Source organism: Pseudopodoces humilis, chromosome 1 (genome assembly GCF_049639895.1).
Source record: "Pseudopodoces humilis isolate 2021_Gansu_Grassland_sample_001 chromosome 1, ASM4963989v1, whole genome shotgun sequence".
Lineage (NCBI taxonomy): Eukaryota > Metazoa > Chordata > Aves > Passeriformes > Paridae > Pseudopodoces > Pseudopodoces humilis.
In genome coordinates, this window is record NC_142200.1 from 81,954,313 (window position 1) to 81,980,861 (window position 26,549).

General features: G+C 38.1%; 1 protein-coding gene across 1 annotated transcript; it reads left to right on the forward strand.

Moving 5' to 3' along the window:
• Nucleotides 1–24,067: 24,067 nt before the first annotated feature.
• MC4R (melanocortin 4 receptor) lies at nucleotides 24,068–25,099 on the forward strand. The gene has a single exon (XM_005526473.2). It carries the CDS (start codon nucleotides 24,104–24,106, stop codon nucleotides 25,097–25,099), a length of 996 nt encoding a protein of 331 aa, XP_005526530.2. The 5' UTR covers nucleotides 24,068–24,103.
• Nucleotides 25,100–26,549: the final 1,450 nt, after the last annotated feature.

The window sequence follows — 26,549 nt, forward strand, 5'->3', positions numbered from 1 at the left end:
TTTTTTGTTGATTACAAAAATGTTTTCTTGGACACAGATCTCATTTTCTCCAGTGATTTGCCAGCCCTAACAGAATGGTCTATACCTGTTTCTCCTTGGACCCTTCAGCAACAATTATCCTGTAAATAAACAAGCCATTACAATCTTCCTATGTAACATCTATAAGTAAGCTAAACCGTTTTGTGTAATGAAATTTTCATTCATTCTTGTTTCTAACAGAACAATTAGAATTAATGAGGTTTGCTTTTCCTTTTAATTTTTTTTCTTTGTCAAATTTTAGCATTAACTGCTATAAACATAAGTTTATTAAATCTACACCTTTTAAACCAGCTATTTAAAGCCATAATGAGAACTGGAAATGAGCAAGACCCAAAGGAATTATGGCTCAATGTCATGCATTAAGTGTTTTTTTCTTACTGATTTCCCTAGAAGCTTTACCATATTCCAATCAATTCAGGTGCAAGAAAACTATACCCCACTTTTTTTTTTTTCCATGAAAGGAGTGAGTGGAGTGTCTGTGAAATGGCTTAATGAAGATGGAAAAGTCACCTTGTGCCTGTCATGAGTATTCTTAGAGTAAATTCACATTTTGTGGTTTTGGTTTGCTTTGCCTGTTAAAGGTTTTCAAGACTCCATTACAGGGAATGCTGATATCCTAAATGTTCTCTAGCCAATCTCATTGACCTACAGCAAAAGAAAGGTTGATTTTCACTATAAAACTGCAAGTTTCTTTGTTGGCAAAATAAAGAGCAAAGCAGCTTTATTTTAACTGGTACATGTTTTCCGACCTGAAATAAAATGAGCTTAGGGTTCTGAGAAAGGATGAGAATTTTTCAGAGAAGTGATTACTTGGTAAATGGCAAAAGTTAGAAGATTTGTACAAAAGGACCAAATCAGGGATATGGGTGAGAATGAACTGTACTACTTGAAGGAAAATAAATATTCTGACGATTTCATAAAAAGCAAAGCTTTTCACAGTATCTTCTAGTGAACAACATTCATTCCCTCTTTCAGATTATATGATGACTACATTAAGCTATGACAGATTTGAAAAATATGTTCAAAAATAATTCTAGGCAAAACAGTGATGACAGTCTAGTCTAATGTATAGAAAAATTGTGAATTATTTCTACTTGTATCTTGTTGAAAGTCTGGTTGCAGTTGAGAAATTAATACTATTTCCTTTGCCTACATCATCTAACCTGTTTATAAATGCAAGCTTCATGAAGGACAGTCATGCAGTGGACTATCTGGGTAAATTGAGTCAGAGAGAGAGCAATAAACAACTCTAATTAGGGAACAGAAAACTAAACATTTTTCACATACACCTCATTTGGCTAATTTCTTAGGCGGTAACAACTGAACTCATTTGAGATGGGTCAGAAGTAAAAACCAGGATAAAACCCATTCATTATCTTTGAGATGATCATAAGCAGCCCTGAACAGCAGCAGCAGCAGCATGAAGACAGGCCAGGTGAAAATAAAATGCCGTAAGGGTCACAGCCTTCTTGTGACATGGATTGGTTTTCTCAATTACTTTTATAGAGTCATTTAGAGTCATGCTTTTTGTATGGTTTTTTTTTTTTTTTGAATTCTGAAGAGTGTGGTATATTTTGTTCAAAGACATCTAGTCTGTTTTGAGCCTTGAAATGGGAATAAAAGAAGGGAGACAGGAAGAAGAAAGGTTTATGATTGACAACCAAGAAGTAAATGAGCCCACTTGCAGAACACACATTAGTGATGAAGGAAACACAGTAAGCTTAATGCTTAGTAAAAACACATTGAGTCCTATGCAAAAGAGTGCTAGAATTCTTGTAGGAGAAAGAGTGTTTCGGTTCAATGGCTATTTTGGGAAGGGATATTTTTAATATCATTTTAAAACTGAGCACTCTTGGAACCTCCACTTGATAGGAATCAAAAGTTATCTCTTAGAAAGAAATATTAAATCATATGGATGCCCATTCTAATGCTCTTTTTATTTTTTAGAAATCCCTGGGAACTAAAATGAGAAACAAACCACATGTCACTTGAATTTCAAATGTGATTTTAGTAAAGACTCTTCCACTGTGAAGATACCTAATATACCAGTGTGAGATACCTAATATAAGTTTTACTAATCAAGAAAATAACTGTCTGAAATGCTGCTTGTTGATCAGAAAGCAAAGGCTGTAGACATTGAAACAAACTGAAACACTGCATTTGCAACAGGGTGCTCTCAACATGTTATGTTTCCTATTTGGATTAATTTTTCTCCTTGCACAGTGAAATCTGTACCATGGCCATGATAACTTGACACAAAGCTCACAGATTTAGAAAGCCTGAATTAAGAAATAGCAAATAACCAGGGAAGAGTTCTTTGATAAAACATTTGTGAACTTATAGGCTTTCATGAATTATGACTGCATAAGAGAGAATATTTCTCTCAATTTCAAACTGCTAACCTATGCCCTTTTGTGCTTAGGCTGAGCAAGGTATTTTTCATGAGTGATAAACTGAAAGCTTGTCCTTCTAGTTGACATCTAAAGATAAATCTAGTAGTGAAGATAAATTGCCTACACTCTTTCCAGTTTGATAGTTATATTTTGAGTTTAAAGCACTCTGCATTATTCAGGATAATAACACAGAATACAGCAATCAACTAGTATGCTCTCTGACAAATTCCATGCAGTGTTCCTGGATAATACTTTTACTTTAAGTCTGAGCTGTGAGTTTTGTGTTTAGCATGTAGAATTCACTCCTGTATATTGTTTTTAAATTTTAGATATTTGAAGTATGGTGGCTTTGCTTACAGTTCTTGGATCTTATAATTTATATTAAACTTACTTGAAGCCACAGTGAGTAATTTGGGGTATGTTATCCCACAATATCATTGTATTTTAAAAAATATCTCTGAACTGAAATTTCTGTGAATAAAAGTGTACTGCACAGGATTCTGTAAATATGATGAAACAAGAGGAAGGAAAATTCCTGAATTTGTGTATTTGTTAAAGTTAATAACATGCGTCAGAAAGTGTGAGTTAGTTCACTTCTGCAAAATAGATGGACTTTGCTGTAATTATCAGCTGAAGTGTTCATGAAGACTGGACTCATGACAGAATTCATGTGTCAGTGCCTGGAGATACTAAAGATGCTGGAGTATCTCAGAAATTAGATGAGTCCTTCCAGTTCAAAGCTCCAGTCATTTCATAAGTGCTTACATGTTTTTGTGGATTCTTCTGTTAATAACTATGGTTAACATGGTGCTCTGCACTCTGCAAGTTTGAGTGCTGTAAACGAGCACTCACATAGAAAAGGGCACAGCTTTAGGAAAAAATAAAGAAGAAAATTTCTTTAGTTGATATGGATGACATGTTGATACATATTTTTCACTATCTTTCTGAATTGGTGAATATTATTCTCTGCAGTAGAAATTCCAACATACTGCCCAAAATTTGCATGCATAAACAGGTTAGAGTTTTCAGTGTGTGTGCTGCTGACAATTCTCCATAAAATTTAATATGGGTTCCCTGAAGTTAATTATTAAACTCTCAGCTGCTGTTCTTGAGACCAGGAAAACCTTCATCTTGCTATACTAATCTACCTCTTCCATATATTTGTGACAGCTGGTCCACCAAAAATGTAACCTTTCACAGGTAAAAAGTTTGAGCTTTCTCAGCTTCAGCATTTGGGTGGCAGGTCTCAGACTCTTGGCAGACCCTGTCAGCTCACCTCCCAGCTTGGCCCTGTGACTTACAACCTGTCTGCAGTGTTATATAAATGTTCTCTTACATGACAGGAGATATACTCTGTGATTCTGTGACCTCTTAACCATCCTTATAAACACAATGTTGTGAGCTCCTTCAGTGTCTGGTTAAAAAAATCCTGTTGTTTTTTTCCAGAGCAGGAACTAATTCTTGCTGCAGCTTACTGAGCTCTATATTTCCGGGCTTCCAGGTGTGACTGGATGCAATGTGCAGTAGTTGACTCACTCCCATGGAGCACAGGAACGACACCCCGGCCCGAGGGACTGCGGGAGGCTGTGAGTGAGGAAGGAGGGAGCAGCACCCACAGCAATGCTGATGGGAAGTCTCTGGCAAGTACAGAGTAGCTTTCTATGCCCTTTAATCAGTTTTTCTGGAAGGCAAATGTAAGGCCCCTGAAGACCAAGTTCAAATACAGGCTGATGAAAATTATGGCACGTTAAAATCTACTGGAGATACATCACTACAAGTTCTTCATCCTGGAGCTGCCATGCTGACAGATGCTATGAGGATGCACATATAGGATTTCTTCCCATATACTTAAATTAGGCAAAGATTAGAAAATGACAAAAAGACTTAAAAGCAGCACCAAAGCTGATCAGAAAGAAGCACAAAGGCATTTTATGAATAATACATCATCTTAATGGTATTAGGCAAATAGATGAGAATTAAAATCTATCCCCACTCACAGTAAAGTATGAGTGTGACCTCTAAAACTGCTGTTCTCACAATCCTGACATAGATGTCATGCATTCCTGGAGTTGCCTCCGTTCTTTGCCTCAACACAAGCAGCTGGGGACTGTGAATGCCACCCCTAAGACTTACACATTTCATTGGGAAGGTTTAAAAGGTTGATATTGCAGGGCTACAAGCTATTTCTCAATTCTATTTTTCTTTTTGTAGGACCCTAAAGCCAAGCCATGTAACTATGTAACATTGGTGCCAGAGAAATTCCAGAGATGCTGGTGGAACCTGGCTGATTTATAGAAGCCAAGGATCTGTTGCAATATGTCAAATAGTCCAATATGTTGGAGTGCCCAAAATTGCAAACAGAGAGTTCCTTCGGGAAGCATCAGGGGGTTGTTATACAGTAAGACTAGAAAATATATAAGTACAGGGCTTCAGACTGCAGCATGGAGAGAAAGCTTGAACACAAGAAGAATTTAGGCTTTCTTCTTGAGAGCTTCTCTGTATGTAAAGTTTTGGAGCGTGCTGTTCTACAAGTTTTAACAGGTACATATTGAGTTTGAATAGATTAGCAATGGATTAAGCCATTATGTCAAAAAAGTGAGTGCATGCTCTGTTTTATGCTTGCACCTACCCATTTCAAGTAAAGGAAAACGTCAGCAAGACCACACAATTTGGTTTGGCACCTTACAAAGGCTTCAAGCCTTGCAAGTATGCAGTAGATAGAAACCAGTTCCTAGATCTCCCTGAAAATTCTTCCCATTGCAATTTTCTTCCTTGTACTGAACAGCTCCCTCACACTTCACTCACAAATAGGAAACACCTTCATTAGTTCTGCTTGCTTTTGTTCTGGTGATATTATGTGTTACTGCAGAAGATACTGGGAATGAGGCTCATGCTTCTTGCAAATCATTGAGCTCTTACCATCAAGGTGCTCAGAGCTGCATTGCAAATTTTCATGCTATAGGAATATATATATATATATGTATATATATATACACACATATTTGCATAAATGTAGGTAGAAGACCTTTAAGGGAACAATAATAATAAATCTAGGATAGATGTGGATTGATTTATTATATGCATTATTTAAAAAATACATAAATTAAAAATTAAAAAATTACATAGATTCCTAAAAAAACCATATTGGGTTTTTCTTTGCTTGCACATGTGAGCTTGAGGGAAGAAAACCTGACTGGGAGCCAGATATTTCTGTGCTGCAGCTTGTGCTGTGGGCTACAGCTTCTATCTCTAGCTACCAAAATGCAGCCAGAATGAAAACAACCCTTCACTAGTGCTCCAGTTGTCTCCGGAGAATACTTATGCATATTTGCAGGTATGGCTTAAATTACTGAATATGTAGGGACAAAACTAATAGCAGTTTGTAATTTGGTGACTCTTTTGATGCCAAACCAATATGTTTCAGATGGGAACTGGGACACAAGCTGTTTTCATTTCAGTAGTTACTGGGCACTGAATCTGGTGAACATAAAATATTAATGTTTCCCTCCTGCTGGTTTTCTCTTTTATTCACTCATAACAAATATTTGAGTGATCTATCTTATTGACTCTTTGTTCTAGTTTTTCTTTCTCTTTGCCAAGGGCAGTATGAAATAAATTGAGTTTCCCAAGGGGTTGGTGGGTTCTCCTTCAGTGCCTGTGTCTATTGCCCTAAAGTTATTTCAGGTTTGTATGACCTCTCCCATTTACAAGTACCAGCAGCTACATCTGACCACTAAAATGTCAAAGGAGTTGCAGCAGTATATTAAGCCAAAAGAAACACTGAATCCCTTTGCCAACATGTATGTGCCTGTGTTTATGCATGTTTGCACATTAGTGTGAGGTAAGGATGGGGCAGCTTACCTTGCTGCTTACCCCAGAAATGTTCTGAATTTGAGGTTCTATGGATAAAACTTGGACAAATCTTTAATTAACCACAACAAAAGTAAGAAGGAACTGAATCTGTAACACTATACTTGGCAGAACTGATACAAAGTAAACTGCTTCTATTATGGGAGTGAGCTCAGTATTTCTGAAATTCTATCAGAAAGCACCTAGTTCACATTTTCCAAACACTCTGAAAATTCTCAATGTGAATTAAAGGGAAAAAATAGCCTGACATACCTTTATTAATATGCTAAAAAGCAAATGGGAACACAAAATGTTTTCTCTCTTGAAGGGACTGAAGATATCTCTCAGTCTCACATGTTTAAGATAGTAAATATTCTCATTTATGAGCATAATTCCTTTTGAAGAATATCTGACTCTTTTTCTGCTTTTTCCTTAGGTCAACATTAAGCCCTCATGATGTGTTATAGGAACTGCAAGCACAAAGAAATAAAGTTAACAATGAATAGTGAAGAAGAGAATCAGTACCTGTATTATTTTCCTGGTGGTATTTGAGCTGGGCTGTCCTATAAAACTGACTCTGCAAAGAGGATGGGGGATATCTATTTCTCTTTGCTTTATGTCAACCAATAGGAATATAAAAATATCATCTTTCTCTGGTTTACTTAAACATTCAAAGCCATTAAACTGAGAAGTTAGGCCAGCTGGAAATTCTGCACTCAGCCTTGTGAGGGAAGATGGAGAGAGGAAAGAAACAATTTGCCAGCATGGGAAACCTGTCGTAGAGGACCTATCAAACTGCAGATAGACCTACTTAATAAAAAAACTAAGGCAGCAAGAACTTAACATTCCTCCTGCTTAAAATTTTTCTTTATTTGAGCCTATATCTGGGAAATGTTGGCATGATAGTATCTAGAATAGGGCAGTGTGTGTCGGGAATGTCAAATGCTATATCAAGGTGATTGAAAGCATCCATTCTTTTGAAGATACAGCAGAGGGGGAGAAGATGTTGCTTGGAAGAGCAGACTACCAGGAAGCAAAACTTTTTTTCCTCTTTCTAATGTAGCACTGTGCTGTCCCTAGCACGTTTTATTATTTCTTTCCCTCTACATCATCTCTGGGGAAAAACAGCTTTAAAACCAGAATGATGCTGGGGAGCAGCCAGCTGGTGAGTTGTAGTTTGAAGTGGTGCTTATCCATAGCAGGAGCAGAGAAGGAAGAAAATCTGAAGCAGAGGGTCTGTATCATCCAGTGGAGACCCAACTGTACCTTCTTGCTGCTCTGAAACCTCGTTTGTGCTGTTCCATCAGGCACTACTTCTTGAGCTTTAGCAAACAGCAGCAGCACCCACAAGCAGTTAGCAAGTCTGTTTGGAAAGAAGCTCTCCAAAGTAAAGATGATCTTTATTTTGTCCGTACAAACAAACAAAAATTAAACATTAGATTCTTTGGCAACTTGTTTTTGTGCATGACCATCCATCTTCTATAACAGTACTGCTTAAAAGAAAAAAACTCTCTGCAATTGTTCTTGGTTGGGCTTAATCCTCTTTTAGTTGAGATTCCCATGTCAAGTAGATAGACTTTAAGCAACTGCAAACTATGAAGAATATAAGAAAAAAGCAAGAACACACTATTTTAAAACTGTGTCAGAGGACCTTTGAGGAAGTCTGGACAAAATAATATATTTTTACATAATTTCAATTGTACAAAACAATCATCTGATTTCTTTAAATAGCAGTGACTAATTTACAAAATTAATTCTCTCCTGCTGTTGTCACACATAAAAATGGAGTCACCATGCTTTAAAAAATTGATAGTTACACAAGAGCTTATAACTCCTGCTTCAAATCAGAAAAATATCTGTGTTTTTTCTTTAGTTAAAGGACAATTCTGCTACAGAAAGTCTCTGAAACATAGCAATGTTTGCAAAGAAAATGAAGAGCTCTACATTCTCAGTGAGAATCATCCAGACCCGTAGCATATGTGAATCTTATTGTGTAAGGTAAAATCGACTTTGGAAAATGGTTTTCACCTTTTCTCATGTGAGAGCTCCTGACCTATTATGGATGTGGAGCTCAATAGTATGCAAATTACTGCTACCAGGGACTCGGCCAACAGCTACAGTTTGGCAGAAAAAGACCTACAATTGCTGGCTCTGTGGGACTTGGAAGGAGACATTTGAGGAAATATGTTGAGAATTATTCTGTTTCTCTTGGCATACATGGATGAAAAGCACAGAAGTCAGGACCATGTTTCTGTTTCCCTGGATTCTGAACAGAAGGTGCATGAAAAGTGATTAATTAACCATTTCTGCTATCTACTGAATTTGCAGCTGCAAAAATAACAATCCAAATCCTTCCTGATTAATTTTTAATAATGGCTATTTTTTGTGATCATTGTAGATAATTTCTAAACATTATGGAAAGGATTTACCATATAAACAAACAAAAATTAAACATAAGATTCTTAGGCAAATTTTTCATATAGTTTTGAATAATGTAGTAAAGTACAGTGTAACAGCATTAGCGAAACAAGCTCAGAGAGCTAAGCATCAGTCATGCAATAGTGTAAATATAAATTCCATTAACCTTACTGACTCATGGTTCAAAAGAGACACAGACAAGCTGGACAAAGTCCAGAGAAAGGCAGTGAGAATGACCAGAGGTCCAGAAAACATGACCTGCAAGGAAAAATTGAATTAACTAAAGAGGAATAGATAATGAGGCATATAAACCCAATAGGCGAATGTAATACGGCAGCAAAGATTTAGGAAAATCACTGGGAGAATAAAATTCATGCAAAAGAATAGAGAGTCGACCACTGCCAGCTGCCTGAATAGTGGCTGGAGGGCTGTCTGTCACATTTGTGTGCATAGAGAGAGCTGAAAATGCTGAAGGGCTCCTTCTTACTACATGGCTCCTCAGGGGAGTAAACTCAGGGTTGAAGCGTCCAACCTCAAATAAACCAATGAAGGGCATCAACATCTCCTATATAAAGGCATCAAAACATACACAGAACCTTGAAGGAGTGACTCATAACTTGTCAATAATTCTCTTTTCCCCCCTCTCTCAAGAACTGAGCTGTGAACACCATCATGGGTGTTGGAAAGACAGATAGAGTCTGCTCTTATGCTACACCGCTCTTATTGTCAACTACAAGAAAATTTGTCTTCATTTTCACATTTGCTGCACAGTGCTCACATTCTTACAGGTTTTCCCAGGTGGAACAATGAACAAAGATCATCCATGGGCAATACAGCAGTGGCAATAGCTGCAATGAGCACCACTTTCATTGACCATCACAGAAAACTCTACATTGTTTTTTCTATATAGTAATCACCTATAAACATGCCAGCTGGCTAATGGAAAGTTTTATATTTGCTGTGTTGAGGTGAAGTTCAGAATCATCCTGCTTTTTTGTGTGCTGCACACTGCCAGAGTAAGAGTTATACACACTGCAATTATTCTGGAGTTACTTAGTTGAACAATATCCCTAAGCATGCTCTGTATCCTAGTGCTCTATAGCACTACTTATGTTTGGTCATTGACATCCATGCCAATTACATCTGGTCATCTCTGTGTAAAAAAAGAAAAACAATGTTTCATTTTTATTTCAATAAATTATGAATCTAGGTATCATTGTATCAGTTCAGTGGTTTATCTCAGCTGCAGTTTATTTCTGTCTGCCACATCCAGAATTCATTAACCTGAACAGGTTATGTAGAGATTTTACAGCGTCAAAAATCTTCAGCTTACTAAAACAAATATTTTAATGATCAGCAAACCTTGCAATCTTTTAATTTTAGAAGCTTCACTGAATACTAACTTGAAAATTTTCTCATTAAATTCTTCTTGTCTTGACTTTCAGGAAAATGTCTAGAACAGCTATTTGAATAACCCAGTATTAAGACATACCCTTTTTCAGGTGAGTGCAGCAGAAGAAAAAAATGGTGATGATTGAAGAAACTTGATTAGGAAGTGGTCAAAGGTAGTTTGCCATTACACATTTTTAGTGAAAACGGGCCAAGAATAGTCACTTGTTACTATTTGCTTTTCAGTCCTCTTCTAGTAGCTCAGTAGATGCTGATGTTTTTTTAATTTTTTTTTTCAGGGGGATTTGAATTAAATTCCTTTTGCTTCAGCTTGGAAAATTCTGTTGGCCTCCATGTCATCGTCTAGTTAGGGTGTAAACATTGCAATTAAGGAAGTAGTTTAAGTTTATTCCCACAGAGGAGGAAGACACAAAAAAAACCCTTGCTTCTTGCCTTGCTTCTAGCAGGAAGGCAACCAGGAAGAAAGGATTATAAGCTGATGAGAGAGATCATTTTGTACGAGGAGGAGGAGTATTGCAGAAGAACAGTAGGATAACTCCAGCTCTAGATCTCAGCACACTCGCAGTGTGGCAGAGCAGAGCAGCTCCGGTGGCAGCACAAACCACACACAAGCGCTCCAGCACAGTGCACAGGAGGGTTTCCTAAAACATGAAAATCTCAGGGCAGCACAAGGACCTACCAGGAGCCTGAAGCTCATGCCACAGTGACTGACAAGATGTGGACAGGGTGAGGAGGAGCACTGGGCAAGGCCCTACAAGGGCCTTCTCCTAATCTCCTCTCTGAGGAGCCCCAGGGCATCACTAATGGCTGGGACAGGGTGCAGCAGCTCCCCAGGACGGGCACTGTAACACCGGGGTACCCCTGGCAGAGGGGCTGATCCTCTCGAGCCTCTCTGAAACTGATGTAGCTTCACAGGTTGGTGGGATCCCGGTGGGATCACGCAGGGCACATCCCAGTGCGTGGTTATGCGATGGCAGCTAAGCCACAGCTGCAGGTGTGCCCTGCTCCTCCTCCAGGACCGGCCACGAGCACTGTGGGAGATGCGCCCAGGTACAGGAATTCCTTTGTACTCCCCAGTGCAACACATGCTCTGACAGTAACTGCAGCGCTCATCTATCTGAAATTATTCTCACTGTGGTAGCTGGGAGCTTGTTTGCTCAGTTGGTGCATGGTGTTGATTACATCAAGGTGGTGAGTGTGATCCCTGTATGGGCCATTCACTTAAGAGCTGGACTCAACGATTGTTTGGGCCCTTCCAACTTAGAGGATTCTGTGATTCTGTAGTGAATTTCACTTTCTCCTTTCCTCCCACCCCTGTACTCTACATCCGTTCCTGGAATAGGTGCATGTGTTTGTCTGTGGTGGCACTTAGCAGAGAAATAACTGAACAAAACCCAACTGCATATTTTGATTAGGAATTAATTTTGAGACAGACCAACGCATTATTTTAAACCGTATTTTCTGAGTCATAACCAGCTACTCTGCCTGTCTTTAGAATTCATGTACTTTAGAAGAGGAAAAGAGAGCGTTCAGTGCATTCAGCATGTGAGTGTACAGCCAGCAAGAAAAAAAATGGTGTCTTTCTATTGCTTAACATGCAGAGTTTTGCTTTAGTTGCTGTTGCAGACAGCATGTCCTGGTTGATGGGTCTCCTGCCACTGCCTAGTGAAGCACAACCACAGCAGATCACTTTCCCTTCTTTAAGAGGTGATGCCTGGGTTAGCTGATATGTCTGACTTCAGAAATATCTGCTAATGCCCCCAAATGTATATTTTATACACTAAGTTTACAGACTCAGACATGCAATTCAAAGAAATATTAACACACAGGTATATTATACTACTTTTCCTGATCAGCTCAAAGTAATAGAGTGACTAATTATGAGGATTTTGTGGCTGTTTTGGCTGAACCACAATTTCAGAGCATTAGGAAAAAGAGCTGGGATTTGCCAAAGAACTGCAAAGAAGAAAAAGAAACAGAGTGTTTGTTTTGTTTTTTATTAAATTTATTCTTTTATGATAAAATTTGCTAAATTTTACTCTGAAAATTTTAAAGTGGGAAAGGAAAACATATTTTAAAGTATTTTTTTGCTCCAAAATATTTTTGACTGGGTTAACTAATGATACTTCTTTAGTTTCACATATAGTTTTCACCAATTTGAGGTAGGACTTTTCAGTCAAAAAAATATTTTATGAAATTATATTAATCCATCCTGAATAATTTAATATACTTTTCTGTGTTATCTGCATTTGCAGTAGGAGAATGTAGCAGGACTCTTTGCCCTTGGAACAGTGACAAACAATTCCAACAATGCCCTGCTTTGTGGGCCATCAGTGATGAGCTGAGAGGGGGCTGCCATGTGCTGCTTTTGGAGTTAAATTTTGCTAAAATCAATCTGGCTCATCAGCCCCAAGTTAACATCCTGATAGTGAGGCAAAGGTTTGGCACATAAGCTGCCAAGCTGACCTGGGGACATATGACTCCAGTCAGTCACTTTACACTATCGAAGTCCAGCCCACTTTCAAACTTTAGGTTCCTCAGACATATTCCTTCTTGGAGTGTGAGTATGATGTTCCCTCTCTTGAAGCTGGGATGCCTCCCAACGACATGCCTCAAGATCAAGTGACAGAAATCTGCCCACAAGCTTTGGTGTGGTGAGTTACATTGATCTCTATTCAATAATTGTTCCTTTTTGCTAGCTTTAATATAATTGCTTTAATGTATTTGGTTTTTTATGGTGCACTATATTGTATTACACACTACTAGTAGTTTTAGCTTTTATACTGGGTAGAAAATAATTCTGGTTAAGATACTTTATTTTTCGTGATAAATAATTCATTTTATATAAATATATTTGATTTGCCATCTTTAATCCCATGGGACAAAGTTACTTAAGCTGTTGACAAAGACGGTGCCTAAGACTGGATCCAGCTTCCCCCCCAGGCTCCTCTCTGAGAAGGAGCTTGGAAAGCAAGAAGGTCCTTTCTGCACCTCACAACTCCATGGGAGGGATCCTCTAATAAACTTTGAAGCTCCCACTTTATCTGTGGCAAAGAGCTTATAAAAAATTGTATTAAATCAGTTCAAGAACAAGTTAAGAAAACTCTTAAACTGAAGCTGAACTTCATACAAGTAAAAACTTCTATTTCATGTGCAGAATTGCAGCTTTATGCAAAGATAATTTTTGACGGGATTAATTTGCACATTAGTTGAATTTGTGTATTCCTCCCAAGCCATCATCCACACAGTATTTACATAAAGTAGAACAATTTCTTAGGGCATATAATTTCAGTTAATTTATTCCCTGTTGCTTTAAAGAGTACAATGGTATATCTGGCAAAAGTTAGTCCTGTTCACTGTAAATTGATGATTTCGTAAAAAAGGGAATAATTATAGTCATTGTCACTAAGGATGGGTTACTGGTTTCTCAGTTATTTGGTAAATTGAATAGACGCATACATTTCAGAGTTTACTCAGTCTTTGTTTTGTATGTCCTAGCCTAAATGAATGATGGATAACAAAAACAGACTTGGGATAACTATAACAGATAGAGAGGTATTTAATGAATTAGCAAATTTTTTCCATTGATTTCAGAAGATCTCCCACAACTGAGAAATAACAAAAGGTTCATACATTTCCCATGTATTCATCATATATTGTTTTAGCAATATATTCAGCAGAAGACACTGCATTTCCAAAAATGATATCATTAAAAAGTTTCAGAGCGTCACTTTTGAGAATAAAGTAAAAGAATAAACTTTTGTGGTATTTTTTTTCCTTTACATTTTTTTAGATTAAGCTTCCATGACCCTGAAAAGAGCTTAGGGAACTGAATTTGTATTTCAGAAAAGGATATGATTCAAATGAAGGTTTAAAAGTAAATGTAATAAGTTCTAGAAAATGTCTCAGCCTGATTGGGAAACTCAGAATTAAACAAAGTTATGATTCCCACTGTGCATGAAATAACTTAAGAGGAGAATGCACAACTCTTTCTTGCAGGAATATAGCAATGGGAGAGTAAGAAATGCTGAAGTCTCTATCCAGCCATAAGGTACTAAGTCTGACCACCACTTTAAATTAATTTCAAAACAGCAAATGCATGGAATGCAGACACGAAAAGGTAAAGGGTATTTATTGTCTGAATTCAGAGAAGTAATATGAACAATAACCCAGGCTGAAGATAAGAAACTTACCACATACAAGCACTGAAGAGGGGAGACCCCTCAGTCTAGAAAGCATAAAAGAATAAAACCCCCAAGAATATTCATGAGTGTTTTGTAGCATTATAAAAGTAGTAGTTTTTTTCAGGAAACTTGTTCCAAAGTGTAGCTTGTTAATTGTATCTGCCACTGACCCCTGCAGAGTTGGCTTGGAAACTGTGTAGGGTAGAAAATGTCACGTGATGCAGCCAATAAAAAACTATAGAGCTGAGCCTCTCATGAAGTTTGACCTTTTCCTTAAATGGCTTGCCTTTTAAAATTTTGATTGAAGTTGGTCTCTAGTCCCAGAAAATGCTCTGAATTAATAGGAATAGTGAAAACTGCACCACATTGATTATTTTGTGAGACTGGGTGCAGTATAGATTTGTCATTTAGGTCAAGATTGTAGAGGCCAGGAAAAGATTGCTTTCCCATACAATACTCAATCCACTCTGAGATGACAATTGTACTTTGAGGACTAGATTGTATTTTTCCTGGTGTCTATGACAGTGGGGTTCCATGATCATTTGATTCCTTCAAATAAATATATAAAACACTTGAGATGAAATCCTGTGAATAGGAGGGATGAACCGCTAATTCTGCAGATACTCGATCTGCAAATGTTAACAGAAGATTTTCTTTAGAAATCACATACCTTTAAACAAGCTTTCCTTCATGCCACTGACTTTCTAAAAGCATTAGAAAGGTTTCAACTTGCTATTTTCATTAATTCTATGTCAGTATGTATGGAAAACTGTCTCTGGGGGCACAATGCAAGATGTAAAGAAAATAATATATATTTTATGTGAGAGAATTCACCTGAAATAAAACATCACTGACCTTTAAATTGCTTGCTTGCTTAATACAAAGTACTTAGGCACTGTCATACAGCAAGCAGTGGGAGCACATTGCCATATCTTATAGTTAAAACAGACCTGTAATACTTCATCCTTGTTTCTCTTTTCTCTCCTGTAAATGAATTGAAGTGCAATTACATGTCTTCCACGACTCTGAGACAGAAAACTACTCTCTTTTGTCTCAGAGTGATTTTAAAGAAAATCACTTGCTTGAATTTTAGTGACCTTGCTAATTATCATTTGTGTGGATTTTCTGCTAGGAGAGGTAGGAAAAAAGGTGATAAACCTCACGAGGAGCTTGTTATACTGTGTTGCAGAAAATCCTTTTCATGCTTCTAGCTAACCATACAGAGAGATGCTTATAAGAGCTATTTTTAAATAAAAATCTTTCAGGACTTAGCAGTGCTGGCACTTCCCAAGAGATGAAAGTCACACATACATCTACACTCAGAAAACTTGATGGGGAAGGTTGTGCTCTTTCCATCAGTGGCTTCTCAGCTGAAGTTAGGTCTGTTTTTCATTGCTTCTCAGAACCTTTGTGGGTTTCACAGGGGATCTCAGCTGCTCTACCAGTTATAAGAATGTCTCACTATAATCTGAAGTAAACAGAGATACTACATTTTGCTGAGAAGTTGTCATGAGGAAACTACGGCTTTGTTTAAGGCAGTGTTGCAACTGCTTCATTCTTTATATTTCTGGCCATGATGTGGCATAATTGAATTAGTCTGTCACTAAGCATGGGATAAATCATACAGATTTATTAGCACAAATAAGCTGGTTCACTCCTCTGTTTTACTATTCTCCTTCTGTCTCAACAACTGCTTTCTAAAATTATAAAGAAAATCTCCTCAAAGGCAGAGAAAAAAGATGCTTTTTTGATGTCTTTGAAAGAAGCTCTGAATTTCATTTATTAAAGAAAGGAGGATGAAGTAGAATTTTTTAGGAAAACACACTATATGATTTGATTATACTTTTTGTATCTGAGTTTGAAGACAATCAGAAAAAAACACTGTAGGGTTTGTTCTTAAAATAACTTGCTAAAGAAGTTCTCTTGAATACTATCAGCAATAATTGCTGGAAATTGTTGCCCTTCTCAGAAAGAAATCTGAACTGGTCAGCTCTTCCCAACATGTAGTTATCTGCCATGTAAATTTTAAATGAGCTAATAAAAGCTTTCCAGGGTGATGAAAAATCCTTCTGGTTGCTTGGGCATTTTTTACAAGTTTCTTAATTTTCTGTGATTTTCTTTACCTGATTAATTTTTTACCATTTTCATGTTTTTGTTTTTTTTTTTTTCTTTTAATAATTTTTGTTAGTTATCTGCAGCTATTCAAGTATCCTAAGGTGTCACCTGCTGGCATATTGATATATGGTTGTCCAGCCTAAAAGTCCTTGGAGGGATTTTAGCTTTGTTTTCTGTTTTCCTTTACTGGAAGGGAAATGCAACATGCATTTAAATTGTCTTTGTTTCCCTTGCACCCCATGTTTACAATTCTCTACCTCATTCTTGAGGAAGAAATCTCATCTCTGTTGCTCACATCGTGCCACAGTAAGATTCAGTCTGGAGCAGGGGACTAACTGAATGAGTCTACCCAAACTGGCCATTTAACATCCTAGTTTACACAGCTACAGAGACTCCCTTTCTCACTGAAAAGAATCTGACATATGACATGAGGATCCTTTGACACTTTGTTTTTCCCTGTTTAACTCTCAAAGGCTTCAAACAACCCTCTAGTCTCTCAATTAAACAGTTAGCTTCAACAAAATCTCTTTACTGTACAAAGATAAAATATTACTAACACATTAAAGAATTTCAGTCCAGCTTGAGAACTCTGGGGCTTTTCTTGGTCACTTCTCAAAGGTGATATATCTTCACCCATCATTCTGTAGATTGCTTCTGAGCCTTATCAATCTTTAACTCACTTTTGGGATTTAGACTGCCACCGGTCCCATCTTGTCTGTTGAAGTAAAAGCATCTCCTAGTCCAGTTTGATTTCTCAGCCATCAAGGTGATACAAGTGTTACTCTTCTAGCACAGCTACCTTCTCTCCCCTCTGTTCTTTTTTCCAACAACCATAGAGTGTGGAGTTTTGAACACCATAAAGACACAAGCTACTCTATTTAATTTATTTATTACCCTGTATATTACTCTATTAATTTAATTTAATTTGTTGCACTGCTGTCATATATACATTCAACCTTTCATTTTCATGAGAGTCTGTTACAGCAGAAATCATCATCATCAGCCTCTATCACAGGAAGCCATAAAATCTGTACGCCATGAGTATGGAAGAAAATTATTTATAGGGCATGCTTTCTCCTGAAAAGCAAAGAAAGGAGACTCTACTGAGTTTATGAAAAATAACTCTTCAGAGAGGGCTAAAAGTTCTCAGTAATGACTCAGATCGTCTCTGCTATTCAAAAACAGGAATTGGTTCATGCTCTTGAGTTTTAGAAGACTTTTCTGCAAGAGCTTTGAAAAGAAAATATTTCTGCTTTCCAGTGGGTCAGCTTCATTATCAATATAATCTTGTAACTCAGACTTTTTAAAGTACCAGACATCTTCAAAGGAGGAACAACAGTTGTCGCAAGATGAAAGGGGTATTTTTCTCACCATGTGCTGATGATTGTTGTAAAGAGGTTATCAAGAAATCAGATCAAGAAATCATAGACACACTGCAGCACTTCAGAAGTCTAGACATTTTGTACTTTCCCCTTTTGTGGCCAGTTCTGAGAGAAAACAATGACAATTCTGAATTGTGTGTCAGTGACGATGCACTTACCTCAGGGAATTACTCTCAGGGTTGTCCTTTCATCTAGTCTTATCCTGACACTGCTGCTGGCTGACTCACTCACTTGTCACATCAGCTGGTGCATCTGCTTTATGTCTTATACTAGATTATGACTCTAGTTGCTTCAAAGAACTCATATGGAGGAAAACAATTCACAAGTAGCATAAGCACTCTCTCTGTGGAGTCTGTCCAAGACTGCTCCAATATCTCTGCTAAGAAACAGAGTGCTTAGAGGAGCTACCAAAATGAATGGAAACTGTGAAAATCCACTGTGCATATATATATATATATATACACACACAAGATTTTGTGCAGAACATTCAGGAAGGGTTAAAATAATCTGATTTTTGATAACAGTGTGTATGCATGTATGTAAGCCCCTTCAGACACAAATTATGCACCTTTAACAGTGTCCACTAAGTACACAAATCTTCCTTCAGTAAAAGCTACTGAAGAAATGATGAAATGGTAATGTCTGACTTTTTCCATTGGAATAACAACAATCACACTCAGAGGTGACTGAACTGCAAGAAAAGACTCAAGCCAGTTAGTAGCTTTCCATCTCACACTAACTTTTGGTTATAACTCCACTCAGAGGACTTTTCTGAGAAACTGACTTGGAGTGATTTGACAGCACACAAAACAGCTGCTTTTTTCTCACAGCACAATCCTGGGCTTTCTTTAGATGATGATGTGTCAAGTTTTCTGCTGTGGCTCTCTACTTCTCATTCAACTATAATGAGGCATACCATATTTCATGGTTAGACAGCTGGACTGACTATATTGTTTTTTGACTAGAATAAAATGTTACTGCATTTCTCACACAGATAAAAATCGAATACCATTATGACAGAAAATGAAGATGATAAACTAGAAAAGTGAAGATCTTTTTAAACATCATAATATAAAATTACCTCATGATCTAAAGAGAGACAAAGAATGGTAGTGCTGAAAACAGCCCTGTCAGGTGCATAGAGGGAGTGAAGAAGCATGTGTAGATGTTAGAAGCATTATTTCTGCTATATTTATGTTCAAAGGTCATGAGCAAAGGAAAAGACCAGGTTAACAGCTTATTTTTAAAAATCATAAATCATTTAAATAATGGCTTATTTATTAAAAAAATAAATCAATGTTATTGTTTTTTGGTTTGTTGATCTGTATTGATGGCAATATTTATTTTGTACTTAAACCCAGATGTTGCTGTATTTTTTTTGAGAGATGTTTGGAGAGGGACATCAACACCAAGGAGATTGTAGAGTAACTTGGACAAAGGGCTTCAGATGAGTCTCAACAGACAAGCACCTAAATCTACAAGCAAGGAAAAGAAAATTGATTATTTGTGAGAGATGGGATGAAGGAGAAAGAACCACAAGAATGGTGATTGCTGCATTGATTTCAAATTAATAATATCCATGATCACAGTATTGATCACAAAATAGCAAAGAGATCAGATTTAAACAGCTTGGTGTTTAAAGCCTCTGTACTTCACATGCCATTTAAGTGAAAAACATTCCCCTTCTGCACATTTACAGCATTTTCAAGTAAGTGAAAATGTATAATTTGCCAGAAAAATTAACATTTATGTGCTTTCAGTCTCCAGACTGACTAAACTGTTCTCCTATTCTTGTAACTAGCAGACATGAAGAAAAGAGGCAAGCTACCAAGACTCGTGCTCTTGACACTGTAGTCCCTTGAGTTAAAACTTACTTTCACTTTAAAAGAGTAAGATTATGAGGCTATCAGTGCCCTAAAATAAAATGCTAGGTGAAAATGTATTAGACCAGTTTCCCACTGACCAGTATTTTTATTTGCATATGGTCCCAAAAGTTAGGATCAAAATCCTGACAACTGGGAAACAATAGAATTTGGGAATGATTTTTTATATCACTATCACTAACAGGGATGTCAATACAGAATGCCTCACCCAGAGATTTGCAGGTTGTAGTAAGCTGAAGGGGTGAATGGTGGAGACCAAAGAACAGAGATTTGATCCAGAGGGATGTTGTGAAACCAAAAGAAAACTACTGGTCCAAAAACATGAGCAAACAATGTCTCCATAATGCTCAAAGTCTAATTTAGTGAACTAGAAAGAATCAAAGAAGTGCTTCCAAAGACATCTGTGGATAGGAGGTAGAAGTATATGCATTATTTTAATCATTTTTGGTGAGCATTTTGAGCATTAGATGGAATTTGCCGCTGCTGTCACATAGAGAGATGATGCAGACTAAAACCTCATAGAAGCTTCCAAAGTTTAATTGCCTGGCTCTTTTTTTAAAAAAAAAAAAATAAAAATTAAAAACCAGCATGCTAAAATATACTACATTTTTTACTGTAGTTACAGACTTGAGATTTTGAATGCAGAGAAAAACTGGATCTGAGCACATGCAATCAAACTCATCCATGAATTACGCTTGTGCGTGCAGATGCAGCATCACCCTTTGCACAATACCAGTATGCTCACACAACATCAAGGGACTGATTAAGTGTTAATAATCTGATTCTTTTGGTTCCTCCTTCCACCCAGCTACCAACAGCCACCCTTCTATTTTCACTTACAGATGCTGACGTGCTAAATATTACCTCTGTGCTGGAGTAACGTGGTCATGGGATTCAAAGCGATCTCCCACACTGTGCATTTGAGCAAGAAAGGGCCTGGGCAAACTCCCTCCACCTTTCTTTTTCTCCCACAGTGGACCTGTACAGCCTGCTCATGTCTCTGCCTGTCTACTTGTATCACTTTTGGGATTGCTCATTGATTTCAGTGAATGCTTTTTACTGACTTTCAAATTCAACTGCCAGAGGATAATTCATCTCTCAAAAACATTGTGAGGTGGAGATGACTGTAACCCTGTCTGGAAGGTGGATGTCAAAGAATATCTGTAAACAGAGCATAGAACATGAGGGAATTATATTTAAAGGGGAGGCTTTGCTCAAATCTTTGTTGATGGTTTATTTCTCTTAAGAGCTGGAGTTCATATTAGTATATCACTGTTATAAGTTTCTAGTTTTCTGCAACCATGGCTGGTTTCCCATGGTGCTGAAAAGCTTGCAAGCCACCACTTTTAAAAGAAATATTGTCTCAGCTTTAGTTTTTAAAATTTAAGAAATAATTTAGGCAATATCGGTTATACAGTACTCCTATCATCTTTGAAATAGATAATTGAAATACTAACGTGTCTTCAGGCATGAGACAGCTAGGATACTTTGAACAATTTTAGCATTATATGGTTTACTTCTTATTAAATGGCAGCCTGAGACATGCATCCATCCTTTACCATGGAAGTAGTTAGACATATATACATCTTCTCTCATTTTAAAGAAGTGCTCATACAGCATGTTTTACCTTTTAGTTAGAGCAGGCTGATGGTACATCACCTCTTCAGTGCTTCAACTAAGTTGTTAAGTTACCTTAAGTCTGCTGCTTCCAGTCATGAAACTTCATCCCACAAATATGAGTGGTGAGCACCAAAACAATTGTGCCCCAAGAATGCAGAGCATAAGCAGAAATTTGTAGTGGAGTGATGGCTGTGGGCTTTTCTTTCCATTGTCATAACCAATTTTACATTTTTATGACACATTCAGTGAAAAATCAAAGATGAAGCATCATCATCTGGATAGCATCTGGGTGAAGAGAGCAAATAAAAAGATAAATGGGGATGTGCAGAAAAAGGGAGGAGCCAGGAGGGGAATAGACAGACAGATAATTGGAACAAATGGGGCAGTCCTCCCTGGAGGAAGCTTCTCTTTATTCTTGCCAGGCTTACCTGATCTAGGTCCACCTAAGTAGGTGAAGGGAGAAATCCCTGTGTTGTGGGCACTTCCAGCATGGAGAGGTTCATGAAAGAGTGTTGTTGAATGGCTTCTCCCCTGGGATAAATTGAAGATTACACATTTCTGGATGCAGGTGTAGAAAAGACAGGTTATCTGGGGGGGATGCTGTTCTCCCACATGAGGCTTTGTATAATTTTTCTGTAGTTCTGTTCTTTAAGGGTTGGGTGTGCGTGTCCTGTCTGTGACAGGAGATAGTGAATACTGTATAGTAGCCTGAGGATCAGTAACTAGATAAATCTTTTTGAATTCTGGCTTGCATTATGTCTTGACAGGAAAGCAAATCTCACCCTTTCAGCAGCAAACTATTTAATTTCAAGCATGCTGCTGGTAAATGGTGTATTCTAAACTGATAAATGTGGGATTTCCTGTGCCACAAATTATATTGTTTGTCTTGGTGGTTTATGTTTCAGCTTTATGAAGCAATCTATCTGAAGTAGGGGCCAGAAAAAATTGAGTGAGGCTTTTCTTCCAATATAGGTCTTCATAACCATAGGTCTACAGCAAATCGAAATATGAAAGTAAAATCACAATTCATCCTGATGCTGATATGTTAAATACAGATAAGTCTACTACATGCATTCTGTCATCCTGTACCTCTTTATTAGCCCTCTGACTTTAAACCAGGTAGTGCACAGAAGATGAAAACATTTTGAGATGTTATAGGAAATAGTCTTTTGTATCAGACACAGATCCTCCCAGAGCCTTCCTGGTAGTCAGCTGGAAATGTTCTTTCAAACAGTTTCCTTGTAAACATTATTGCCAGGTGCAATGACTAACTTTCCTACGGCCTTTAAATTCCATTTGTGTTATAGACTTTTTTCAGCATACTTGTTTTTCAATCCTCAGTTGCAATGCTTGAAGAAGTAGCAGCAAAACAACTTTTGTCCTGTCTCTTCATGTTACTTCGGCATTCTTTTCTTCCTTATTCTCAAGGGCTTTTCCTGACAGACTGCACACAAGCTGACTTTTAGCTCATGGCCAGCAAGGCCAGGGATATCCCTGTGCTCCTAGGGCTCCTGGGCCATATGGACTTTTAGGAGATTTTCTTGATGCTTTTGAGTCATTGCCATAGTATGAGCTCTATTTCTTACTTTACCTACAAATGTTCCAACTTTGTCTCCTGCTGATTTGTTCTAAATACTGAATTTTCTTTTTCTGCCCAGTATCTTAATTCTTGACAGTGACAGGGCTTCTGCAATGAACTCCATTATATTTTTTTCTCAATAATAAGATTATTAAGAAGTCTATTACCTGGAAAAAAATACTTTATTTACGACAGTTTATTAAGCCATTTGTGACTTTGGGTCATGTTGGTTTTGGTCCGTATCTTGCCTCCAAATCTTAAAAATTATAAGAATCTTACTAGAGAGTATAATGCAACCTTGCAACACACCTTGGAAATGGACAGCTAAGGCATAGAATAGTAGCAAGGCAAAGGGGACCTGGCAGAGAGAACCAAGAGGAAATATATGTATTTTTTTGCTTCTTTTCCCTGTTCTTATTTTGCCACACATACGAGGCAGAACAAGTTTGTGCCACAGAAGGAGCAAGAGTAAATCAGAATCTGAAAAATAAAATCTATCACTATTGCAGCAAGAATTCTGTAAGATTGCTAGTACTGTTCTAAAAGTTTTGCTATTTGAAATTCAGTATCAAAATATTATTCTGCGAAGCTAAAGAAGAGAAGCAAATCTCTGCCTTCCTGTAGCTCCTGGTAACTTGTGCTGCATCTGAACCCGCTGTGCCGTGTTTCACAGAGGCTCAGAATCAGCAGCCCCTCCACTTTCTGCGGCTCCTGAGTCCCATTGGCTGGAAAGAAAAAGCAGAGGCGGAGAATGCCCTGAATATTTTTCCCTTCCACACACGGCAGCCAGCATGCACTGCCTGACAGCGAGACTGGGTGCTTGCAGTTTGAAAATAGTTCCTGCTCCGCAGCAGTCACTTGGGCATTTTATGATCGCGTCTCTTTAATGGAAAGCACCAAAAAAGCCTCGCAGCATCCCAGTGAGCTAAACAGGAACTGACCATATGGGAGAATCTGATGCAAACATAGAGACTGTTGGGACTCCGTGACATAGATCACCAAGGTAAATGTGATGATGATCCGAAACTGTGTCTGTAAGGGTGTAAACCAGTTCTTCTGAGTCTGAAATCTTATTTTTTTACATTAGTCAAAGTGTTCTGAACAGCTGCCTGCCTCAGTCCTAGCTTATTTTTCTCTTTTTTTCCAAGCTGAAAAGCCAAAGAAGGTTTTCAAAGGAATGCAAAAGGAACAGGAGTTTTAAAAGCAGGAAGCCAAAAGGGATCTCCTTAAGATGAATTTCACCCAGCATCGTGGGACACTCCAACCTCTCCATTTCCGGAACCACAGCTACAGACTGCATGGAGGAGCCAGCGAGCCCAACGCAAAGGGCCACTCCTCAGGAGGCTGCTACGAGCAACTCTTTGTATCCCCTGAAGTGTTTGTGACTCTGGGCATCATCAGCTTGCTGGAGAATGTCTTGGTCATTGTGGCGATAGCCAAGAACAAGAACCTCCATTCGCCCATGTACTTCTTCATCTGTAGCTTGGCAGTGGCTGACATGCTAGTGAGTGTATCTAATGGATCAGAAACCATTGTCATCACGCTGCTAAACAACACTGACACAGATGCACAGAGCTTTACCATAAACATTGACAATGTCATCGACTCAGTCATTTGCAGTTCCTTGCTTGCATCAATTTGCAGTCTTCTCTCAATAGCAGTGGACAGGTACTTTACCATCTTTTACGCCCTCCAGTATCATAACATCATGACAGTGAAGCGTGTAGGGATTATCATCACATGCATCTGGGCTGCTTGCACAGTCTCAGGCATTTTGTTCATCATTTACTCTGACAGCAGTGTTGTCATCATCTGCCTAATCAGCATGTTCTTCACTATGCTCATTCTCATGGCATCCCTCTATGTCCACATGTTTATGATGGCTCGTATGCACATAAAAAAGATTGCTGTTCTTCCAGGGACTGGCCCTGTTCGCCAAGGGGCCAACATGAAAGGGGCCATCACTCTCACCATCCTCATTGGAGTTTTTGTTGTGTGCTGGGCTCCATTTTTCCTACACCTGATTTTCTACATCTCCTGCCCCTACAACCCTTACTGTGTGTGCTTCATGTCCCACTTCAACTTCTACCTCATCCTCATCATGTGCAATTCCATCATCGATCCACTTATCTATGCATTCCGGAGTCAGGAGCTCAGGAAAACATTCAAGGAGATTATATGCTGCTGTAGCCTGAGAGGGCTTTGTGATTTCCCTGGCAAATATTAAACCGAATGGATGGATGTGTTACTGCGTACACAACAGGCAGCACAGATTTCCAAGCCTTCAGATCCTCCTTCACAGCAGAATTTGGTTTAAATCTTTAACAGTGAGCACCTCCTTCTGCCTCCCCCCTCCACCCCCCACCTCATTCTGCGTCCCATTCATGTGGAATTCATATTTCTGTATAATGTTTATGATGTCTGTAATTTGTAATTTATTTGGCTGGAAAGAACAGTAGCACTTCATACCAGTTTGTAAGTAAGCAAATAAATGTAATGATGAATGTGAAATAGTAACAAACATGAGCAGCTACATATTCCAACTGCTGACAAAATAAATATCTTGCCTGACTTACAGTACATATTGGCTGATATCATTCCTTGTTCTGTTGAAGTAATTATAGCTATCCACTGCACTATATTAATATCAGAATTGAGCATATGTTTTTACATTAGTGAATTACAGGTTCTCTGGAATTAGAAAGCAAATTTTTCAGAAAGGCTAGTGAAACCAACAAAATGTATTTATTAATTTTGAACTCTTTGTTTTGCTTCACAGCAGGAATTCTGATTTTTGTTACAGCTGTTGCCCACAAGAAGATTTTTCAAATACTTGAAACTCGGCCAGTTGAATGCTTGGGCTTTGGTCTGGGTTTGTTTTCAAGATGATGACTGCTGTATGTCTGAGAGTACCTTTTTGCAAAATTTAAAGTGCTCCCCGGAGCATCAGGTAATCCTGGATATATCTGCTAGACTCACATCCAGCTAGGCTAGCTCCCTCCATTGAGCCATGAAACAGTTACAATATTAACTTTGACAGTGCCAGCAGCAGTGTAAAAATTCACCAAGAGATTTACCTGGTGAAGATAAAGAGTGAAGTTCTATTGGAACATTCTGTCCTTGTTCTGAGGTGCTGTGGGGAATAAGGCGTCTGTGCTCCAGATGAAAATACATCCTTGTTGAAAACAAGCTGTCCTCTGTTCTGAAGTGTGGTGTCAGCAGATGGGATCTACTGTCAGGATCTTTACACAGGGGTCAAGGCAGGTGTTAATTTGGTCTGAGCACTTCAGCCCATACTGTGGAGCATATGGGCTTTGGAGGGGAAATGCTATCACATGGAATGAGTGCCCGCTGCTGAGTCTGGTTACCCATGCTCAGCATCTGGCAACTGCTTGAATTCAATCCATTTTTGCAGGCATCTACTTGGTGTGTTCTCAGTTTCACCCTCAAATTCCACTCTCTTCACAGGTTGATTTAAGGACCTTGGGTCCTTGGTGTTAGTACTTTTTGTCACATTAAGTAGTCACGTTTAAAGTATAAATGTGACTACACAGGATTCCATGAAGATGTCCCTTAATATCTTGACGATATCAGTTTCTATGTAAGGAGAAAAAAAAAAGTAATTTAAGTATTCTCAGAAATTATAAAACATAGTGAAACTTGTAGAAGGTCTGGAA

Bases quoted from the DNA above. Each gene is read 5' to 3' on its own strand.
- MC4R (XM_005526473.2), top strand. From the start codon at position 24,104: ATGAATTTCACCCAGCATCGTGGGACACTCCAACCTCTCCATTTCCGG.